This window comes from Phocoena phocoena, chromosome 21 (assembly GCF_963924675.1).
Source record: "Phocoena phocoena chromosome 21, mPhoPho1.1, whole genome shotgun sequence".
Classification (NCBI taxonomy): domain Eukaryota; kingdom Metazoa; phylum Chordata; class Mammalia; order Artiodactyla; family Phocoenidae; genus Phocoena; species Phocoena phocoena.
Window position 1 is genome coordinate 2,878,001 of NC_089239.1, and position 15,173 is coordinate 2,893,173.

The 15,173-nt window shown below is 44.2% G+C and overlaps 1 protein-coding gene across 1 annotated transcript in view; it reads right to left on the reverse strand.

The window, feature by feature from the left end:
• Nucleotides 1–13,421: 13,421 nt before the first annotated feature.
• Nucleotides 13,422–15,173, reverse strand: part of FNTA (farnesyltransferase, CAAX box, subunit alpha) — a 30,774-nt gene continuing 29,022 nt past the window's right edge. Inside the window, exons 8-9 of the mRNA XM_065899845.1 lie at nucleotides 14,336–14,507; nucleotides 13,422–14,057 (exon numbers count right to left, since the gene is read on the reverse strand). Coding sequence (XP_065755917.1) covers nucleotides 13,935–14,057; nucleotides 14,336–14,507 — 295 coding nt within the window. The 3' untranslated portion in view covers nucleotides 13,422–13,934. The remainder of the gene's footprint in view (nucleotides 14,058–14,335; nucleotides 14,508–15,173) is intronic.

The following is a 15,173-nucleotide window of genomic DNA, read 5'->3' on the forward strand; positions in this document are numbered from 1 at the left end:
ATGCCAGCTCCTCCCAGAATCGTTGCTTCCTATTACAGCTTCGAGCAGAAGGGAGTCTTGGGTCTGACTTTGTCTCTGTCTCCCTGCAGCTGTCTGCGCCGAGTAGATACACACTGAACAGCTAGTAAGATGAAAGCAAACTGTGGCTTTGTTAGTCCAGTGGGGTTGGGGTAGGAGGTGGACAGGAGAGAAGCTGGGGTCGGGGTGTGGCTGGGACTCTGAGGGGTTGGGATGTTCCTTGCAAGGTACTCAAAAGCCCCCTGATGTTTTTAAGAAGCAAAGGCGTGAAAGGTGCCCCAGGGTGGGAGGCCCCAGCGGGAATCCAGAACGAGAGCTGATGAGAACGCAGGGCAACACGACCAGGGGGAGACGGGCGGGCGCGTAGGTGAGCAGCAACGGTGAGGCAGGGGCGCTCGCCATCCAGTGGGCTCCCACCCAGGAGCAGGTGTGAGGCCCGGGGTGGAGGCAGGCATTACCACCCGGTTGCCTCGGTGGAGGGTGGGGAGGGACCTGGACCTCGGGAGCGGGACACTCAGGGTACCTGGGGCGGACGCTGGTTGCCATGCGCAGGGAGCATCGCTACCCCAACGAGCGATGTGGCTGCACCGCTGTGCACCGGCTTTACCGCAGCTCTGGGGCACATGGGACACCACTGACGGCACAGACCCTGTGCCAAAGCTCAACGGCCAACGTGCAGGCCTGGCCCCTCGGCAGCACCTGGCCTGGCTGACCACTCCCTCCCTCCTCCTGAAAATGCTCTGCACTCGGCTCCCAGGAAACCACTTGCAGCTGGGACCTGGCCCCGCCCTCGTTCCCGGGGTGGGGAGATCTCCATGCCCATCTGCTGAGCTCCAGGTGTGAAGCCCAGCCCCAGCCTCCCCAGAACTCCACACCTGCTTTCCTGACACCTCTACCTGGAGTCTGGTGGACAACTCAAAAATAATATTTCTCCTCCACAATAAAAAGACAAATAACTCAATTTAAAAATGGGCAAAGGACTTGAACAGACATTTCTCCAAAGAAGATATACAGATGGCCAACAGGCACATGAAAGGATGCTCAACTTTAATAGTCACCAGGGAAACGCACACCAAAACGACGCGATCCCACCTCACACCCTCTAGGATGGCTATAATCAAAAAACCAGGCGGTAACAAGTGTGGATGGGAAACCCTCATACATTGCTGGTGACAATGCAAAATGGAGCAGCCACTGTGGAAAACAGTCTGAAGTCCTCGAAGGTTTAAACACAGAGTTACCACCAAATCTACGGCTCGGTATCTACCCAAGAGAACTGAAAACATACATTCGTGCAAACACCTGTACATGAATGTTCACAGCAGCGTTATTCGTAACAGCCAAATAGTGAAAGCAACCTAAATGTCCATCAGATGATGCCTGGATAAACAGAACGTGATGTGTCCACACAATGACATAGTATTCGGCCATTGAAAGGAATAAAGCACTAATACATGCTGCAACATGCATTGAAAACATTATTCTCAGGAAAATTAACTAAGGGAAATAGCATATGATTCCATTTATATAAAACTCCAGAACAGGAAGTCCAGAGACAGCAAGTAGATCAGTGGTTGCCAGGGCCTGGGTGGAAGCGGACATGGGGAGAGGTAGTTGATGTGACAGGATTTCTTTTTGGATGAAAATGTTCTGGAATTAGTGGTGACGGTTGCACAACCTTGTGAATGTACTAAAAATCACTAACTGTACACTTTACAATAGCAAATCTATAGCCTGTAAAATATATCTCAACCTAATTTTTAAATTGAATTATAGTTGATTTACAATATTGTATTAGTTTCAGGTGTACAACACAGTGATTCAGTATTTTTCTAGATTATATTCCATCTAAAGCTACAGCAAGTCCACTACTTACGAACGAGTTCCATTCCAAGATAGTGCTTGTTAAGTCCAACAAAGTCAGCCGAGGTACCAAACTAACACAATCGGCTACAGCACTGTACCATAATAGGTTCATAATACTTTTCACGCAAACAATACATAAAACACAAAAAATACAGAAAACATGTTTAATCTTGCAGTACAGTACCCTGAAAAGTACAGTAGTCCAGTACAACAGCTGGCACACAGGGGCTGGCATCGAGTGGACAGGCAAGAAGAGTTACTGACTGGAGTGGGGAGAGGAGGTGGGGGATGGTAGAGCTGAAGGGTCGTCAGCAATAGGAGACGGAGGGCAAGCTGCCATTTCCCTCACGCCTGACGATGACGGAACATAGGTTCGCATCTTTGAAAGCTCGCAACTTGAAGGCTCATGTGTAGGGGACTTCCTGTATTACAAAACAATGGCTGTATCCCCTGTGCCATACAATTATCCTTGTTGCTTACCTATTCCATACACAGGAGTTTGTAACTCTTAATCCCATACCTCTATCTTTCCCCCTCTCTTCCCTCTCCCCACTGGTAACCACTGGTTTGTTCTCTATATCTGTTTCTGTTTTGCTATATACATTTGTTGATTTTATTTTTAGATTCCACATATAAGTGACATCATACGGTATTAGTCTTTCTCTGACTTATTTCACTAAGCATAATACTCTCTAGGTCCATCCATATTGTTACAAATAGCAGAATTTCATTCTTTCTTATGGCTGAGTGATCAGAAAACCTGAATAGACATTTTTCCAAAGACAATATGAACGGCCAACATATGAAAAGATGCTCAGCATTGCTAATCATCAGAGAAATGCAAATTAAAACCATAATGATATCACCTCACACCTGTCAGAATGGCCATCATCAAAAAGACAAAAGAGACAATAAACGCTGGAGAGGGTGTGGAGAAAAGGGAACCCTCCTGCACTGTTGGTGGGAATGTAAGTCGGTGCAGCCACTATGGAGAACAGTGTGAAGGTCCCTCAAAAAACTAAAATTAGAACTACCATATAATCCAGCAATCCCACTTGTGGGTATATATCCAGCAAAAAAAAACCCCCACTAATTCGAAAAGTTACATGCACCCCAGTGCTGACTGCAGCCCTATTTACCATATAAATAGACGTGGAAGCAACCTAAGCGTCGATCTCGACAGAGGAATGGATAAAGAAAACGTAGTATGTATTTTTATGTATATATAAAATCTCAACATTAAAATATAAAAATACTTCCCGGGCTTCCCTGGTGGCGCAGTGGTTGAGAATCTGCCTGCCAATGCAGGGGATACGGGTTCGAGCCCTGGTCTGGGAGGATCCCACATGCCGCGAAGCAACTAGGCCCGTGAGCCACAATTACTGAGCCTGCGCGTCTGGAGCCTGTGCTCCACAATAAGAGAGGCTGCGATAGTGAGAGGCCCGCGCACCGCGATGAAGAGCGGCCCCTGCTTGCCACAACTAGAGAAAGCCCTCGCACAGAAACCAAGACCCAACACAGCAAAAATAAATAAATTAATAAACTCCTACCCCCAACATCTAAAAAAAAAAAAAAAAAGAAAAAGGAAACCTTTAAAAAAAAATAGAAAAGGGAAACCTTTAAAAAAAAAAATAGAAAAGGGAAACCTTTAAAAAAAAAATAGAAAAGGGAAACCTTTAAAAATAAAAAAAAAACTTCCCAAACTCAACTCTTCCCCTCAAATCTGCTGTTTTCAGTGTTCACAATCTCAGTGAGTGACAACTGTATCCTTCCAGTGACAAGGCTGCAGGTGAAGGGTCAGGAGTGATCTCTTGCGCTGAGCAGGGAATTTTAGAAGTGACGGACCCTTCTACGGGCCAGCGTACTCTTCCTAATGAGAAGAGAACACGCCGCTTTGCTCATCCCTGCCGTCATGACGAGGTGCTCGAGAGACCCTGGCTCTACTCGACTGCTCCAGCCCCATTTAACAGCCCCTTCTCGAGACGATGCCGTGTGCTCACCCGCCACCTGAGTCCTGTCAGCAACGCCCAGCAGTGCTGCAGGGAGTTGTCTGCTCACCTTCCTCACCGAGATTCCGGGCCCACATCTCTCTCTCCACCTCTCTCCCTCCAGGCATCTTCCAGGACTCCTGTGGACATGATGACGACGTTCACCACTCAGGCCTCACGGTCTCTTGAGCTTCTTCCACCGACGCCTGATTCTTAGAAGGTGACCTTAAAGAAATGGGCAAAACCACGGCCATCTCTCCTCTGTAGCATTTAAAGTGACCAAGAGTGTGTCAACTTAGACCTGAGGTCCGGGAGCAGAGAACTGTTTTCTGTAAAGGATCAGACAGCAAATGTTCCGGTTTAGGGGCCAGAAGCGGGAATCGAGTGGCCACGGCACCGTGATGTGCGGGGTGAGAAGCAGTGGTGCCGAGCGACCAGGTAACCGTCAGTTACTTCATCTCGTTGTCAGCAGCAGCCAGGCCGTGCTACACAAGTGAGCGAGCATGACTGTGCCCCAACAAGACTGTGTTCATGGAAGCTGAGATTCGAATTTCACATGCCACATGTTTTTTTGATTTTCCCCCCAACATTTAAAAAAGTGAAAAGCATCCTCAGCTCACAGGCCGTACAAGAATGGGTGGCGGGGAGCAGCCAGCCAGCCCAGCTTAGGTGACGGCATCCCTCTGGATGTCGTGGGCCCCCCTTCCATTCCACGCCGTCCACGCGGTCTCGTCCCCGCATGTGGCTCTGGCGGCTGTGTACACGCCGATTGTTTCAAGTCTCTTCTGTGGCCTGGCTCTTTCTCTTACACTTCGCTCAGTTGGCCCCTCAAGGTCTGCAACATCCATACCTGAATTCTGTCTCTCCGGTCGCCAGCATGCCCACTCCACAGGGTTCCCCTCTGTGATGGGCACACAACCAGGTGACTTGATTCTTCCCTCCCCGGAGCCACTAGACCAACCAGTCACCACCGACAGTCACTTGTCTCTGCAAAGCTCCCAAATCTGCTCACATCCGATCCCCCCGCCCCTGTTCCCCCGCCCTGGTCTAAGCATCACCTTCCTGGGCTTCTGCAACGCTTTCCTACGCACTCTCCCACTGCTTTCTCTTTTCCAATCCATTTTCCTCACCGACTAGGATCTTTTTTCTTTCCTGAAATGTTTCAAGCATAAAGAAAGTTAAAACGTAAGATCATGAGCACCCATCCAGCTTTGTCAAGTAATACTGCATCCCCTTGTTAAAGAAATAACCTATTACAAACATGGTTGAAGCCAGGGGCCCCTCGCAGTCCTATTCTGCTCCATCCCAAGAAATAGTCCCCATCCTCGAGTTGGTATGTCAGTAGTTCTCAAACTGTGGTCCCTGTACCTGCCGCAGCACCACCTGGAACTTCTGAGAAATGCAGGTTCTTAAGTCCTTGCCCCACACCTACTGCACCAGAAACTCTGAAGTGGAGCCCAGACATCTGTGTTAACACACGTGACGTGGGGGTGCAAGCTGAACTTTAATAATTTCCATGCGTGCTTTTTATTCTCACCACATGAGTATGTGCCCATAAATAACAACACATAATACACGTACGTTTTCAAACTTTATATTAATACAAGCAGTGTTGTACTGTTCGTCCCTCAGTAACCGCAGGGGATTGGTTCCAGGACCCCCTGCGAAAACCAACATCTGCGGATGCTCAAGTCCCTCAGATAAAATGGCGTAGAATCCCTCTGTATCAGGGATGCAGGACACAAAGTCCTCTTATGACTTGCTTTTTTAAAAGCCCAGCATTATGTTTTTGAGGTTTATCGAAGCAGATACATGATGCTCTACTTCGCTCTTTTGGATTGACTATACCGCAGCTGGTGATTCAGGTTTGCACACACTTCCTGTGTACATGTGGAAGGTTTACACAGGGTCTTTTTTTTTTTAAATCATTTTATTTATTTTTGGCTGTGTTGGGTTTTCATTGCTGCGCACGGACTTTATCTAGTTGCGGCGAGCAGGGGCTACTCTTCGTTGCAATGCCCGGGCTTCTCATTGTGGTGGCTTCCCTTGTTGCGGAGCAGGGGCTCAGTAGTTGTGGCACATGGGCTTAGTTACTCTGCGACATGTGGGATCTTCCCGGACCAGGGCTCGAACCCGTGTCCCCTGCGTTGGCTGGCAGATTCTTAACCACTGTGCCATCAGGGAAGTCCCACCCACTTCTTAAAGAAGTCATTCACCCACTCTATCACCTTATGGTCTTTTTTTTTAAAGATTTATTATTTACTTAATTTGTTTTTGGCTGCATCGGGTCTTAGTTGTGGCATGCAGGATCTTTCATTGCGGCCGCGGGCGTCTTTCTAGTTGTGGTGCCCAGGCTCCAGGGCATGTGGGCTTTGCACTTTGCGGCAAGAAGGCTCTCCAGCTGTGGTGTGCGGGCTTAGTTGCCCCGCGGCATGTGGGATCTTAGTTCCCTGACCAGGGATCGAACCCGCATCCCCTGCATTGTAAGGAGGATTCTCTACTACTGGACCACCAGGGAGGTCCCCTCCTTTTTCTTTTAAAGGCATATTTCTGTAGTATGTTGTCCAGAGTTAGGGAAGAGGCTGTATGGCTGAGGAAATGTTCTCGCCCAGAAATAAGCAAAACGACACTGAAAGCTTCTACAAATTAAGAAATAACAATTAAAGGTCCAGGTGGGTAGGAGAAATTCAGGCACTGTTTAGACACAAAGGATTTCTGACAATAAGAAAGAACTGGCAAAGGAAAAAAGTGGTTCCCACTGCTATACACTCACAGCTTAATTTAAAAAGAAAGAAAAGCAATGGAACAAAATTGGTTTTTACCAGCTACAGAATAATTTACACAACCAACCAGAGAAGAAATGATGAATTAGTGCCCCCACCCCCGCCCATACAATTTTGGTTAGAATCCCATTTTGCCAACAAAGCACAGGTACATTAATTATTTTAAATATTCCGGATGCCTGCTTAGCCTTAAGGTTCTATAGTAAAGGTCAAGCAAGGGTGGAGAAGACAAGACCACCAAAGAACACGGCTAAACCCTGCTTTTTAAAAAGGGGCAGCAGACGATTCCAGACCTGGAGGCGGTGGCAGCGCGGCATCAACAGAGGCAGGAGCTGAAGCCTGTCCCGGCGGCGTGTCCGTCGGCTCAAGCCCAGCTCGGGCGCCGGGCAGGACGCGGCCCAGCTACCTCCGCGCCCGCCCGCCGCCCCTACCTGCCGACCCCTCCCCCGGCCCGCCGCCCCTACCCGCAGTCCCGGTTCCCGGTCTGGCTCGCGGCCTCCTGCGCCTGCGTGGCCGGAAGCGCGCCCAGCAGGACCAGCGCGAGGGTGCGCCCTAGTGTCGTCCTCCCGCCGCCGCGCACCCGGAGGTCGGTCGCCGGAACGCAAAGCCAGTGTCGGAGTGCACCCGGAAGCAGCGCCGGCGCACCCGGCCGGCTCCTGGGGCGGCTGCTTCTCTGCCAGCGCGTGAGGGCGGTGACGTGTTTAGTCCGGACGCGCAGCCGGGCGCGGGTGCCGGTGCGGAGAGGACTTGTACGATCTAGACGCTGCAGAAAGCTCCCGCTCAGCGCAAGGCCGTGCTTCCAAAGGGCGGTCCTCAGGCCAGGTGCCGACGCTTCACGGCTCCAGGGAACTTGTCAGGAGTGCGAATTCTGGGCTCCAACCCAGACGGGGCTGGGGCCAGCGCTCTGTGCTTTTACAGGCCCCCGGGGGTGCCCGTGCTAGACGTCCACGTTTGTTTATGCGTAACTTCATCCTGGAAAAACACTAGGTGAATGCGGAAAAATGCACCCAGCTGAGCCGCGCTGCGTAGGAACGCACAAAACACACGCACGCACCTCAGCATCTCTCTGTGTCTTCAGTTCCTGTCGTGAGCCACAGCCATCCACATCTGGTGTTTAAACTTACCAGTGGGTTTCGGGTAACTCCCCATCGCTTCACAATAATTCACAGGCTGCAGCCCTTCCAATGCCCATGTCTAGAACTGAGAAATATAATAACCAAGACAAAAAACTCATTGGATTGGTTCAATAGTAGAATGGAGATGACAAGAGAAAAAAAGTCAGTGAATTTGAAGACAGATTAATAGAAATGATCTAATCTGACCAACAGAGGGAAAAAAAGGAAAAAGAAAGAAAAAAAAGAACAAAAGGCACCTTCGGGACAATAACAAAAGGTCTAACATTCTTGCATTGAGAATCCCACAGAAGAGAAAGGGCTGAAAAAATGTTTGAAGAAGTAATGGCTGAAGATATCCCAAGTTTGGTGACACCTACAGATTCAAGAAGCTGAGCAAATAGGGTAAATCCAAAGACATCCATGGCCAGACACATCAAAATCAAATTACTAAAGACAAAAATTTTGCAAGCAGCCAGAGAGAGATGACATGTATGTGAACGACCATTCTAATGACAGGAAGTGACATTTCTCAAGTGCTGAAAGAACTGGAAACTCAGAATTCTGTATCCAGCGAAAACATCCTTCAGGAATGAAGATGAAATAAAGACCTTCTCAGCTGAGGAAAACTAAACAGAATTTGAAACCAGCAGAACTAATCTAAAAGAACTGCTGAAAGAAATTTCTTCGGGCAAAAGGAAAATTATACCAGAAGGAAACTTGGAACATCAGGAATGAAAGAAAAGTAACAAAAATAGTAAATCTCTTGGTAAATGTAATAGACTACATTCTTGAGTTCTTTAAAATATGTCTGGTGGTTGAATGCAAAAAAATTGTCTGATGGGGTTTTCAATGTAAGTATAGGTAATATATAAGACAGCTATAGCATAAATGGTGGGGGTGAGGAGACCTATACCGTGGTAAGGTTTCTACATGCCAATTGAAGTGATAAAATATTGATATAAATAGGCTGTAAAAAGTTGAATACGTATTATATAATTCCTAGAGTAACCACTAAATAATAATAATAGAGAATAACAGGAAAATCTCTGATCACTTGGCAATTAAATGATACACTTCTAAATAATCCCTGACTGAAAGAGGATGTCTCAAGAAGGGAAATTAGAAAATATTTTGAGCTGAATAAAAATAGAATGTATAGCATTAAATGCTTATATTGGGGAAAAATCATCATCTAAGCTTGGATCAATCTAAGCTTCCACCTTAAAAAATTAGAATATACTAGAAATTTGCTAAGAGAGATCACACACTCACACACACAAGTGTGAGGTGAAGGATCTGGTCACTAATCTTAACGTGGTAGTCATTTCACAATATGTATCAAATCATCATACTGTATGTCTTAAGCTTACACAGTGTTACTTGTCGATTATATCACAATAATTGCTAGGCAAAAAAGCTAGAGTGGACCAAGTCAAGTAGAAGGAAAGAAATAAAATGTGAGAGAATTCAGTGAAGTTGAAAGTTCTATTATATATACTTTTTTTTTTTTTTTTTTTTTTTTTTTGAAAGTTCTATTATATATACTTTTTTGTTTTTAAAGCTTGTCGATACACACTGACTTGCCCATTAATGGGTTACAACCCAATTTGAAAAACATTGCCTTTTTTTTTTTTTTGAAAAACACTGCTTTTTATAACATAACTTCCAGAGGGAAAACTTTTGGACTCTCTTACTAAGTTAATATTTGGGATATAACCAATTAAAAAATTGAGTTGAAGGCCTCACTAAAGGATGTAATTAACGAAATTTGTCCTCCTTTGTGAACCCTTCCTGACTCCATCAGGAAGATAATCCCTCCTGCTTCTGTGTTCCCAAATAGTACTTCTTCAACAAGCTAATAAACATTTTCAGGGTACTGAGAGGTGTAGCATACTGTTGGTCTCTCTCAAAATTGGGATCCCTGAAGGCAGAGATCTTACTCTCTCCTCTAGCTCCAGATTTCCTTTATGTGGGTCCAAGCTAGTGCTATTTGCTATATTTGAGATTTAAAAATTTTAATTCATTAATAAAGCAATAAACCCATTACATGTTAACAAAAATAACATTTTATGAAACTTATATTTTCCAAAAAAGCCAACCAGGAAAATGGCAGTTTTACATTTTTGCAAATCTCTTTCGTCTGACTTAATAGAAGATTTCCAGATTCTCCTATCTGCTTCTATATTCAATCTGTTGGAATATGGTGTTTTTGGTTGAAATACATGAAGAAAATCCACTCATACACACAGATATATAGTCAGAAAGGGAGTATTTTAGGAGTCTTTTAAGAAGTTGTGGATATTCTCCAATACTACACCAAAATTCGACAAGTGGTGGTTTCTCAAAGGTTAGTTGCAGTGTGGAATCTGCAACTCTATCAATGTACTTTTTGTGTTCTGTTACATCTGGTAATGTGAATGGATTGCTTATGCATTCATGATAATATCATAGATGGGTCATTTGGAAAATATTGGTCCATTGAGCTATACGGATCCACGAATTGTGGATACATTTAACTATTCATTATTGATTCAATAATTAATAATTCATTAATAATTCATTAATATCATCACTTTGATTTCATCAGAAGGTAGCGGGAGGCTGTCAAGCTGACTATGGTAGATTAAAATTTTCCCTCAAAAGCTCAAATTTTATGATTGGCAATAAACACTCAGTTGTTCAAGTACAAATGGCATTCCAAGAAGAGTGGCCTGTTTGGGCCACAACTTACACAACTGCACAAATGCTTTTCTTCAAGACAAGCAAAAAGTTTAGGCATACTTCCATTCAGTCACACAAAATACTGAAAAGACCGTGAGTACTGTGACTAAAATATATAATTACTGATTCATCAAGTACATTGTTCAGTGAATGCATGGCAGTGAAGAAAACAATGAGTACTCAGTACCACTGCCTTGACTTGTGCTAAGGGACCAGCAGTTTGACCCACTGTTTATGCGCCAGCAGTGCAGATAGCAACACAGTGAAAGTATCATTGGATAAATGATTTTGAGCTAACAGCCCCTCCACAGACCACATTTTAATTGTTAGTCCAATGAGAAAAGTGCACTGCCAGGTCTCTGTATTCAGCTGCCCATCAGGAGATGACCCTCATTAGGATCATCAAAATAAGTCATTATACACTTGAACCATGGGGCCTCCTCACCTGATTCCATACTCACTAAGCAACCTTTTGATAAATGAATTGCCACCTAGTTAAACTTCAGGCAGAAAATGCTAAGTGGCTAGGCTGCTGCAATTGCTTGGTCTGCCTGTTACATTTCTCAGTGTAAATTAGTAAACTGCCATTATGCTTTTTATTAAAGTCTCTTACGAGCTTTGTCAAGTCAGCAGCCCTGAATCTAATCAATTTGGGTACACTGACAAGGTAGTTTCTGAGAGTAAATGCCATCTTATGAAAACTTTTCTGTACAATTTTTTTTCATGACACCTTTGAAATTGTCTACATAGGGATGACACTTTATGAAAATTTCAAATATAAATTCAGAGATTTTTGGAGTCTAAAAACAAAAACTGACATGTAAAATGTTAAATACCCACAAAGTATATTTTCTCCAGGAATTTTTTTTTCACCATTATCCTAGTTATTTTGGTTCTTTTTGTTTGTTTTTAATCAGACCGGTCTTCCTTTTAATTAGTGTTTTTTTTAATTTATTGGAGTACAGTTGCTTTACAATGTTGTGTTAGTTTCTGCTGTACAGCAAAGTGAATCAGTTATACATATACATATATCCCCTCCTTTTTAGATTTCCTTCCCTTTTAGGTCACCACAGAGCACTGAGTAGTTCCCTGTGCTATATAGCAGGTTCTCATTAGTTACCTATTTTATACATAGTAGTGTATATATGTCAATCCCAACTCGCAATTCATCCCACCCCACCCATTCCCCCTTGGTATCCATGTTTGTTCTCTACATCTGTGTGTCTATTTCTGCTTTGCAAATAAGTTCATCTGTACCATTTTTCTAGATTCCACATGTAAGTGATATTATACGATATTTTTCTGACTTACTTCACTCTGTATGACAGTCTCTAGGTCCATCCACATCTCTGCAAATGGCACTATTTCGTTCCTTTTTATGGCTGAGTAATATTCCATTGTATATATGTTCCACATCTTCTTTATCCATTCCTGTTGGTGGACATTTAAGTTGCTTCCATGTCTTGGCTATTGTAAATAGTGCTGCAGTGAACACTGGGGTGCACGTGTCTTTTTGAATTATGATTTTCTCTGGATATATGCCTAGGAGTGGGATTGCTGGGTCATATGGTAGTTTCTCCAGGAATTATTAAAATACTGTTATTAGGAGTTTCCACAAACTGCGCAGCATGGCCAGAAAAAAAAAAGTTTGTTTAAAAATAATATTGTGGGAATTCCCTGGTGGTCCAGTGGCTAAGACTCTGTGCTCCTAATTCAGAAGGCCCGTGTTCGATCCCTGGTCAGGAAACTATATCCCGCATGCCATGACTAAGAGTCCGCGTGCTGCAGCTGAGGATCCCACACGCTGCAACTAAAGGTCCCACATGCTGCAGTTAAGATGCAGTGCAGCCAAATAAATAAATATTTTTAAAAATATATCGTTATTTCCTGAATTCTTGAGATAACTGTTATTTTTTTGGTTTTTTTGCTGTACCACGCAGCTTGCAGGATCTTACTTCCCTGATCAGGGATTGAACGCAGATCCCTGAGTGAAAGGGCTGAGTCCTAACCACTGGACTGACAGGGAATTCCCTGTTCTACTCTACATAATTTCTTTAGTTATAGTCTGGTGCTTTGAACAGTGAACAAAAATTCTTTATTGATAAGGTGAGATTCAATTACGTGCAGGTCCACAGAAACTCGCTTGTTCAACCTTCAACTCCTTTCTAGCAAGTCTTCCTGAAGCGTGGAGGCTGGAAAGCTATAAACTACATTTCCCAGATTCCTTTTTGCAGTTAAGGTTGTTCGAGGTCCTTCAGGTTCTTTCCAATCAGATGCACTAAAGTGAGCCTTTACTTTGGAGCCACGTCCTGTGGGAAGGGAAGCAGGTGAGCCTGCGTGGAAGGTGGTGGAGGTGGACATGGAGCTGGCAGCCTCACTCAGCAGTTCCTGATCCCAGCACAGGCAACAGCAATGTGATGCTCCAGTTCTGCAGTGGGGTTTTGGGACATATTTCGGAAGATCGGGTAATTATTCTGTGAGCTACCTATATACCTCAATAAACCCTGTGAGTTTTAAACCACCTTGAGTGAATTTTGTTGCTTGTAGTCAAGAACTGACCACTTCACATTTTAATTACATTTCCTTTAACATAGTCATGTTTCTGGTTTCTTCAGTTTTATAGCAATATATCCTTCCTCAATTGCTTTTCTAAGCCGAGACAATGTCCCCTGTATATAGTTAAATGCTATTTAAAAAGTCAGGGGCTTCCCTGGTGGCGCAGTGGTTGGGAGTCCGCCTGCCAATGCAGGGGACACGGGTTCGTGCCCCGGTCCGGGAAGATCCCACATGCCGCGGAGTGGCTGGGCCCGTGAGCCATGGCCGCTAAGCCTGCGCATCCGGAGCCTGTGGTCCGCAACGGGAGAGGCCACGGCAGTGAGAGGCCCACGTACCGCAAAAAAAAAAAAAAAAAAGTCAAACCACTATGGCAATTGTTTTAGGATACAGCTATAATTTTATTACAAAACCATTCTTTTGGCATTAGTTGGTTACAGTGATAGCAAGATACTGTGAGTGTGGCAGAGCAGCTCTAATGTAACAACTGCACTCCCTGCTTTCTGAACTGAAATGTAAGTGACTCATATCCTTCACATATGCGTTGCCTGCAAACATTAACGCTGCAAATCCTGACACATACACCGTTTAGGGCAGTTGCTGCTAAGGGGTTACAGTGAATGCTGAAAGGCTACCAAGTTCCTCTGGGGACTTCCTGTTTCTCCTCCCTCCCCTGAATCACTCTGCTTAACAAGAATCAAATCACTAAGAACCGGTCTGAACAGCATTAGCACCCCAGGAGCATCACACTGGGTTCATGTTAAAAAGCAGTGCCCGTGTAATGTACGTTTCACACCACAGGCAAAGGGGATGATCGCTCTGGTTTTTAACTCCTGCGTTAGAGTCTCTTAGAAAAATAAAAGCATCCCATCAAGTTCTTCTAGATGGTGTTATTGCTGTACATTTGTAGGTGGGTCACTTTCTGTGCTGTGTTTGCTTTGAAGGGATCTTCCAATATATCTCCAATATTCCTTTCTTATAGTGTCCTTTTCTTTAGCTAGGATTTCACATAACTGAAAATGAACAACAAAAATTCATTAAAGGAAATGTGTAATTCAATCTCTAGGGCAAATGCATTTGGACTAGTACAGTTTCATTCAGGTCGTGATCAAATGAGATACACCACTAGAGTCACATACTATGTGCACTAGTGATATGGGTGTCACCCTAAACAGCAGAATAGCCCTGCACGGAATTCTGAGTGGCTGTGTTGAAAGGGGCATGAATCGTGTCGCTGGGCAGACCCAGCTTTGAGACTCCAAGAAGAAATCGCTGAGTCCTGCCAGCTTACCTCTAATGCTTTATTAAGAATGTCCTCCTTGTTGTCACATTGGTTTTCTAGCATGTCTTCATAGATGTCCACGAGAAAGGCAATTAGGTAGGGGGAACTGTGACTTGGTTGTAAATCAAGTAATTGATTTAACAGGTTGGGATACTTGGAAAGACCACGATCCTGCAAAATCCTAAAAAAAAAAAAAAAGTTATTCCCAATTTTTAGAAGGAAGAACAAAAATAGTAGAAAGATCAAGAGAAAATGACCCCTGTAATATAAGCAAGAAAAGGAAACATTTTGAATGAGGTTGAAATGAAATGAAATTTTTAAATTAAATGTGAGCTTTATCATACATAATTAAGAGCTGGGTAAAATTAGCTAAAAAGAATAATGAAGTTTAAAAATAATCATTTGTAAGTCAAACTGCAACATACAAAATTAAAGGAAAAAAACTCCATTTTCTTAAAATTAAAAGTGAAGGAAAAAAACAGGAGAGACATTTCTGTGTCTTGAGATGGTTATTCGTCCCTTTAGCTCTCCAGATATTATAGGCCCCAACCTCTGACAGATGTCCAAATGTGACTGAGCTCCATGCTTTGTGCATTTTGGGCCTGTTTCCTTGGAGACCCTTAAGTTTGACAAGGAGCCGGGTGATGTCAGCGGCAAGAGAAACCTTGCTGATTTAAGGAGTGAGACTTGTAACAGGAGATCTCCGGAAATGACAACAGAAAGGGTGGCTATGTGTCTGTGCAATCTGTTTCTAAGTGATTTGTCTTGTCTTCCCATGATCCTGAGCTGAACAGAAACTGGTGTGTGTATTCCGTTCTGTGACATAAAGACCCCAGGATTCATAAAT